We start from the raw sequence: 8900 nt of genomic DNA, 5'->3' as shown, positions 1-8900 counted from the left end.
CTTATACTTGGTGTAGTCTGATATATGGGAGAAAATTGTTGCAGAAGGGCCTACTATGGAGAGTGGGAGATGGCAACACAATTCATACATATGAAGATAATTGGATCCCTGATATTTCCCCTACAACTCTACAACATATTGCCCCTAGAAGTGGTAATGATATGGTGAGTTCTTTGATAATAGAAGGCGAACACAAGTGGAATGAAGAAACCGTTAGAAACATTTTCTCAGAGGATATATCAGAGAAAATTCTTAGCTTACCGTTGAGTACAGAAGGATGCCCATATTTTGTGTCATGGCCCCACACAAAAGATGGTGTTTATACAGTGAGGTCGGCATATAATTTTCTGAGAACACTAAACTTTTGGAGTGACAGGAGTACAGATGGCAAAGGGGCTATTTCAGATCATAAGATCATGGAGAAAATTTGGAGGAAACTTTGGGCAATCCAATGCCCAAATAAAATGAAGGTAATTTTGTGGAGATTCGCCCATAACTGTCTCCCAACAGGTGCTCAACTTCAAGTGAGATCAATCCCCACAAGGTATGATTGTCATTTTTTGCAATAGGGAAGAAACCGTTGAACATTGCTTTTTGCAGTGCCACTATGTTAAAGAAATCTGGAAAGAGCTTAAGAAAGAGTATGCCATTTGTTTGAAACTGAAAAGTTTTACTCACATTAGGCAATGGGTTTTAGAGTGGATACAAAATGCTACAGATTTTCAATCTATGATTATGGCAGTGGCAATATGGCACATATGGGAGAATAGAAATGCCTATCATAATGGCGAAGCTTTAAATCATCCTCTTCGTGTGGTGGGAAAGATTAAAGCTTATGTTGAATTTATCAATATGCATCATTTTAGTTCGACCACTTCCATTAGACATGAGACCTTGAAGTCAAACCAAAAATGGTCTCCGCCGCCGGATGGGTCGATGCTCGTCAATGTGGATGCAGCGACATTCTCCCAATCTGCAAGAGCAGGCTTTGGTGTGGTAATACGTGATCACCGGGGAAGGGTGCAGGCTACGAATAGAGGTTACTTTGAACGAATTCAAATTCCTGAAGTAGCAGAAGCCATGGCACTTCGTCAAGCCTTAATCCTTGCCAATAACCTTGGCATACAGAACATCATGGTAGCATCTGATTGCCTGTCAGTGATCAACAAGGTCAAGGGTTTAGGTTTTGATAGGTCCCCTATTGGAGCCATAGTCCATGATATTAGAAAATGTGCCACAAAGTTTGTATCTTGTACTTTTATTCATGTCAATCGTAGTTGTAATGAGGCAGCACATGTTCTGGCGAAATCGGCAGAGCATGATGTTTGGTCCTGCTGGATTAATGAGTTCCCTGATGTAATTAGGACCATTATCTGTAATGAACTAATTATGAATGAATGAAAGGGTGTAGCTGCCCATTACCTCAAAAAAAGATTCGTAAGTTCATCTCAAATGCATCTAGTGTCTCTTTGTTGGTTCTCGTTGATTAAAGACACAATAGTCGAGTGACTAGTATGTTTATTTATTTTTTCAAAACGGAGGCATAAGATTTGCCTCGTCTATTAAATAAGGAGAGAATAGAGTTTAGAGAATTACAGCGCACCCACACATTCGGCATGACATTTACTCGCCCAGAAAAATATTCCCTAATTTCTTTGCGCCCGCGGCCATCAAAAGCTTGGCCTCGTCGATGATGGCGGTGAGTAGGATGGTTGGCGGTGCACTTTTGTGGCGGAACACGCGTGCTTTTCTTTCATTCCAAATGGTCCACGAGACGAGCATGGTTAGGGAGGCCATGGCTTGCCGGTTAGGGTTGCGGTTGTCGGTTCTCTTGTCCCACCACTGGTAGACGGAGTCGTCCATGAGCCACTCGGATGTATCCATGTGCGCAAGACCTAGCTTCTCAATAAGATACTTCCATAGCCGAATCGTGTAGCGGCACTTGAAGAAAAGGTGGGCTCTCGATTCTTGCTCCCTATTGCAAAGCTTGCAAAGGGCACAATTCGACCAACCTCGACGCTCCAAGCGATCGGAGGTCCAAATCCTATCTTGCAATGCCAACCAAGCAAAAAACTTAACCTTTGGAGGTGCCCATTGATGGAGTCATGTACCTAGGGTAGGGTCACAGACCTGATCTAAGTACCCTGCCCAAGGACACCCTTAGAAGAGATCACCTTCCAGTCGACCTACGAGGGACTCACTCGACTGACTTGAAGGACTCGACCACCAGAAGGTCAAGAGGCACTCTGCACTGCAACGGTCTGTAATTGAGTAGACTTTATGATAGTAAAGACACTTTATGTGGGGCGTTACCAGTAACGCCCCGGACTTAATGTACCTTAAACCCTTCATTACGTGGGTTGGCTGGGGTCCTGGCGCACTCTATATAAGCCACCCCCCCTCCACAGGCGGAGGGGTTCGGCACCCTGTAATCCATATACACATAATCCACTCGACCGCCTCCGGGCTCCGAGACGTAGGGCTTTTACTTCCTCCGAGAAGGGCCTGAACTCGTACATCTCTTGTGTTTACAACCTCTCCATAGCTAGGACCTTGCCTCTCCATACCTACCCCCCACTCTACTGTCAGATTTAGATCCACGACAGTTGGCGCCCACCGTGGGGCCGGTGTTTTAGCGATTTTGTGGAGAAGTTGCGATTCTTCCGAGTACTTTCATCATGGTAGCTGCTGGAGTTTTGGTCGAGGGTCGAGAGATTCATCTCGGTGCTCTCACCTTCGCCGCCGACGACTCCGCCTGGCTCCAGGAGGCTCCACTCGACGTCGATGCGCTCCCCGTCCGCGGTGCGACGCATTTTCGCGCATGTGTCCGCGGCGTTCTGCTGCGGCAACCGTCGACCCCATATCGGTCGACTCCCCTATCGACCACCCTCCCGGTCTCCCGCCAGCGCAAGCGCTCGGGTCGGTCGAGGCTTCAGCGGTGGGTGAGACACGCGGTGGCTCGCCAGACGGCCACCACCCAAGTTGCGGCAATCGAGCCCGACGAATCTCTCTACGGCCTGTTCGATCTGTCGACTGGCTCCGTAGAGACTGCATCCGAATGTGATAGCAGTGATCCAGCGGCGGAAATCCTGATGGTCGACGGGCCTCGCAGCCCCCCTGGCTTCACCCGTGATGGTGGGGCAGGCGACGGAGGCGACCCCGCACGAGACCACGAAGAGTACCAGCCCGAGCCACTCGACTCTCTGCAAAGAGAAGAACTTCGCCGCAGGAACATGGATGCCCTGCATACTCCCATCGCAGGAGAAACCCCCGAGGCTCGCGCCTTGGAGGAGGCACGTTTGGCCAATTTGGCCGAACGCGCTCGCCTGGAGAATCTTCAGCGAGCACTCGACGAGCGCGCGCGGCAACGAGTTCCCGACGCCAATCGATGTCAACTCTTCCCACCGACTCAGGTATATCGAACCCCAATCCAGAATTTAGCAGCTGCGACCCGTATAGCAGAGTCCATCCAGCCCTCTCAGTCGGAAGCTGGCAGAGGCTTGATGCAGATCAAGGATCTGCTCCGGGCAGCAGGAGATCAGAATTCAGCCGTGTCGCAGTCGCGCAACTGAATTCACAGTTGATCCGTCGCTGCGAATACGGTTCAGTCGGCTCACAGTCCCAGATCGCCTCCGCGGCGTGAAGGGCGCGAGAATCGGCGAGACCAATATGGAGACCAACACGACCGAGATGATAGGCGTCGAGTGCCCACTTCCCCTCCGAGGGGTGGGTCTTACGCTCCTTGGCAGCAAGATGACAGACGTCAGCTCAGAGCGGGGCGAAGAGTTCCAGTCGACCCCAGAGAACCAGGCTTCGACGCGCGATCCATTATCGTGCAAGGCTTGGTCGACCGAACAGAGCCCATCGAGGTGGACTCGACAGAGATGCGCCCACGAGCAGTTGAGTGCATGTTTCTGGTCCGGAATGTTTCAGCAGAGCTATCAGAGCCGCAGTGGTTCCTCCCAATTTCAGGTTGGCAACAGGAGTCAGCAAGTTCACCGGTGAGTCTAAGCCTGAAACTTGGCTTGAGGACTACCGAGTGGCGGTTCAGATTGGTGGTGGGAATGACGAGGTGGCCATGAAGCATTTGCCCCTCATGTTGGAAGGTTCTGCCAGAGCGTGGTTGAATCAGTTACCTCCTAGCAGCATTTACACTTGGGAAGATCTGTCCCGAGTGTTCGTCAGAACGTTTGAAGGAACTTACAAGCGACCGGCTGGATTGACGGAGCTGCAAGTCTGCGTGCAGAAGACCAATGAGACTCTCAGGGAGTATATTCAGAGATGGATCACTTTGCACCATACTGTGGAGAATGTGTCTGATCATCAGGCAGTCTGCGCTTTCAAGGATGGTGTCAAGAACAGAGAATTGAGTTTGAAATTTGGTCGAACCGGAGACATGACCTTGAGTCGGATGATGGAAATTGCTACCAAGTACGCCAACGGCGAAGAAGAAGACCGACTCTGAAGCGGCAAGCACAAGCCGAGCCAGTCGGAGAAGGGAAACACCAGTCGGAAACAGAAGCGGAAGGCTGAACCGGCAGCTCCTGGAGAGGCTCTGGCCGTGACTCATGGAAAGTTTAAAGGGAAACCAAAAGGATCCTGGAACCCTAAGAAGGTAAAGGATAAAGAAGGGAACGACGTGATGGATATGCCGTGTCACATCCACACGAAGAAAGACGAAGAGGGGAATATCATTTACCCAAAGCATACCACTCGCCAATGTCGACTCCTGATCCAGCAGTTTCAAGGAAAACAGTCTAAAGACAAGGAAAAGGAGTCGGACAAGGCCGAAGACAAGGAGGACAGTGAGGAAGGATATCCACATGTCAACTCCACTCTGATGATCTTTGCAGATGTGGAAAGCAAGAGTCGATTGAAAGTCATTAACCGCGAGGTGAACATGGTTACCCCAGCAAAAGCAAATTATCTGAGATGGTCCCAAACACCCATCACATTCGACCAATCCGATCACCCGACTCATATTGCCACCCCTGGGAGGCAAGCTTTGGTGGTCGATCCAGTTGTCGAAGGCACTCGACTGACAAAAGTGCTGATGGACGGCGGTAGCGGGCTGAATTTGTTGTATGCAGACACACTGAAAGGAATGGGCATTCCGATGTCCCGACTGAGCACCAGTAACATGAGCTTTCATGGAGTTATACCAGGGAAGAAAGCCGAGTCACTCGGCCAAATAGCTCTGGACGTGGTGTTTGGTGATTCGAAACATTTTCGCAAAGAGAAGTTGACGTTTGAGGTCGTGGATTTTCAGAGTGCATATCATGCCATTTTGGGGAGACCAGCTTATGCACGGTTCATGGCTCGACCATGTTACGTGTACCTCAAATTGCCCGGCCCCAAAGGAGTGATCACTGTCACCGGTGATCGGAAAAAGGCAGAAGAGTGCTTTCAGAAGGGCTCAAAGATTGCTGATTCCCAGGTGACAGCGGTCGAGTTTGAAGAATACAAGCAAAACGCAGATCCGAGTGATTTGCTGCGATCCAAGAAACCCGCCACAGAATCTGCATTTCAGTCGTCCGGTGAGACGAAGCCTGTTCACATTCACCCGACCGACCCCGATGCAACCCCGACCCACATCTCCACAACACTCGACCCGAAATAGGAAGAAGGGCTCATCCAGTTCCTCCGTGAGAACTGGGACATTTTTGCATGGAAGCCCGCTGACATGCCAGGTGTTCCCAGGGGACTAGCTGAGCATCGCCTAAGAGTCGACTCATCAGCAAAACCAGTCAAAGAGCATCTTCGGTGGTCCGCCGTCCAGAAGAGAAAAGCCATTGGTGAGGAAGTGGCTCGACTGTTGGCGGCAGGATTTATCCGAGAGATATACCACTCCGAATGGCTCGCTAATGTCGTCATGGTTCCTAAGAAGGACAAATCGCTCCGAATGTGCATTGATTTCAAGCACATCAATCGGGCCTGCCCGAAAGATCATTTTCCTCTCCCTCGCATAGATCAAATTGTTGACTCGACCGCGGGATGCGAGAGATTGTCTTTTCTAGACGCCTACTCCGGGTACCACCAGATCCGTCTGTACGGACCCGATGAGGTAAAAACAGCTTTCATCACTCCATTCGGGTGCTTCTGCTATATCACCATGCCATTCGGCCTCAAGAATGCCGGAGCCACATTTATGCGAATGATTCAGAAGTGTCTACTCACTCAAATCAGTCGGAATGTGGAAGCGTATATGGATGATATCGTCGTCAAGTCACGAAAAGGTTCCGACCTGCTCGCTGACCTCGCCGAAACATTTGCCAACCTCAGAAGGTATGATATCAAGCTCAATCCATCAAAGTGCACATTCGGAGTTCCTGGTGGCAAGTTACTCGGTTTTCTCGTTACCGAGCGAGGGATCGACGCTAATCCAGAAAAGATCGGCACTATTCTCCGAATGAAACGCCCTGTGCGAGTGCACGATGTCCAGAAGCTTACTGGATGCTTGACCGCATTAAGTCGATTCATCTCACGACTCGGTGAAAAGGCATTGCCTCTTTACCGACTAATGAAGAAGGCAGACAAGTTCGAGTGGACTCCAGAAGCTGATGCAGCATTTGCCAAGCTAAAAGCTCTGCTCTCCACCCAGCCGGTGCTTGCTGCTCCAATCAGCAAAGAGCCTCTGTTGCTTTATATCGCAGCCACAGGACAAGTCGTCAGTACAGTGCTTACGGTCGAGCGGGAAGAAGAAGGAAAAGCTTTCAAAGTTCAGCGCCCAGTGTATCATTTGTCTGAAGTCTTGACTCCATCCAAGCAGAGATATCCTCATTATCAGAAGCTTGTGTATGGAATATACATGACCACAAAGAAGGTTGCTCATTATTTCTCTGATCATTCCATCACAGTCGTCAGCGACGCTCCACTATCAGAGATTTTGCACAATAGAGATGCAACTGGTCGAGTGGCGAAATGGGCGATTGAACTTCTTCCCCTTGATATCAAGTTTGAAGCAAAGAAAGCCATTAAGTCCCAGACAATAGCAGATTTCCTCGCCGAGTGGATTGAACAGCAGCAGCCGACTGAAGTTCACTCGGAGCATTGGACCATGTTTTTTGATGGCTCGAAGATGTTGAATGGTTCCGGTGCTGGGGTTGTCCTGGTTTCCCCCAGAGGAGATAAGCTCAGATATGTGCTCCAGATTCACTTTGATTCCTCCAACAATGAGGCAGAGTATGAGGCCCTCTTATACGGATTGCGCATGGCCATTTCACTCGGCGTCCGTCGCCTGATGGTCTATGGCGATTCAGATTTAGTGGTCAACCAAGTGATGAAGGAGTGGGACGTGAGAAGCCCAGCCATGACTGGATACTGCAGTGTAGTGAGGAAGCTGGAAAAGAAGTTCGAGGGGTTGGAGCTCCATCATATACCCCGACTGAAAAATCAAGCAGCTGATGATCTAGCAAAGATAGGTTCCAAGAGAGGAGCCATTCCGAGTGGTGTGTTCTTGGAGCATATACACACTCCGTCAGTCAAAGAAGATCCTTTCACCGAAGAAGCTCCACAGCCCAAGAGTGCCACAGATCCGACTGAGGTTGAAGTCCCAGCAGTGGTCGACTTGGTCATGGAGGTCTTGGTGGTCATTCCCGACTGGACAGTTCCATATATCGCGTATATCCTGAGAAAAGAGCTTCCGGAGGATGAGGAAGAGGCTCGACAGATCGTCCGTCGATCTAAAGCCTTTACCGTAATCAAAGGACAGTTATATAGAGAAAGCGCGACTGGAGTTGGTCAGAAGTGCATAACACCAGAAGAAGGTCGAATCATCCTTAATGATATCCACTCGGGGACCTGTGGTCATCATGCGTCCTCTCGGACCATCATGGCCAAAGCATACCGAGCCGGATTTTACTGGCCAAAGGCGAATGAGATGGCAAAGGAAATAGTGGATAAGTGCGAAGGATGTCAGTTCTACTCGAATATGTCGCACAAGCCTGCATCAGCTCTGAAGACCATTCCACTCGTCTGGCCTTTCGCAGTATGGGGGTTGGACATGGTCGGTCCTTTGAGAACAGGTCGAAGTGGCTTCACGCATGTACTGGTGGCAGTCGACAAGTTCACCAAGTGGATTGAGGCTAAACCAATCAAGAACCTTGACGCCGGTACTGTTGTTAGCTTCATCAGGGAACTGATATTCAGATATGGAGTCCCGCACAGCATCATTACGGATAATGGGTCAAACTTTGACTCGGAGGAATTCAGGGATTTCTGCAACTCTCAAGGCACACGAGTCGACTATGCTTCAGTCGCCCATCCGCAGATGAATGGACAAGCAAAGCGAGCCAATGGCCTGATTCTCAAGGGATTGAAACCCCGACTGATGCGTGATCTCAAGCTTGCAGCTGGAGCATGGGTCGACGAACTTCCCTCGGTGCTTTGGGGACTGCGGACCACACCTAATTGATCGACCGGAAGAACTCCATTCTTCTTGGTCTACGGAGCTGAAGCAGTCTTGCCGAGTGATCTTCTCCACAATGCTCCTCGAGTTGAGATCTACAACGAAGCAGAAGCTGAACAAGCGCGGCAGGACGCAGTCGACCTTTTAGAGGAAGAAAGGGAGATGGCTCTGATCCGATCGACCATCTACCAACAAGATTTGCGTCGTTTCCACGCCAGAAATGTGAGGGGTCGAGCCTTCCAGGAAGGAGATTTAGTTCTCCGAGTGGATCAGAAGAAACATCACAAGCTTGCTCCTTCTTGGGAAGGACCCTTCATCGTCACCAAAGTTCTCCACAACGGGGCGTACCGTCTTTACAACGTCGAACATAATATCGACGAGCCCCGAGCTTGGAACGCGGAACTACTCCGCCCATTTTACACTTAAGTTTATCACTCGGATGAGTTGCAATAAAGTACTCCTGTAGTTCATGGATTTCAAAATAATAGTGTCA

General features: G+C 49.9%; 1 protein-coding gene across 1 annotated transcript in view; it reads right to left on the bottom strand.

The window, feature by feature from the left end:
• Positions 1–1623: 1623 nt before the first annotated feature.
• Positions 1624–8900, bottom strand: part of LOC123153077 (uncharacterized) — an 11792-nt gene continuing 4515 nt past the window's right edge. Inside the window, exon 4 of the mRNA XM_044572374.1 lies at positions 1624–1975. Within this exon, the coding sequence (XP_044428309.1) occupies positions 1624–1975 (352 nt within the window). The remainder of the gene's footprint in view (positions 1976–8900) is intronic.

This window comes from Triticum aestivum, chromosome 7A (genome assembly GCF_018294505.1).
Source record: "Triticum aestivum cultivar Chinese Spring chromosome 7A, IWGSC CS RefSeq v2.1, whole genome shotgun sequence".
NCBI classification, from domain to species: domain Eukaryota; kingdom Viridiplantae; phylum Streptophyta; class Magnoliopsida; order Poales; family Poaceae; genus Triticum; species Triticum aestivum.
The sequence above is the reverse complement of the archived record's forward strand: the minus strand, read 5'-3'. Positions and strand labels throughout refer to the sequence as shown.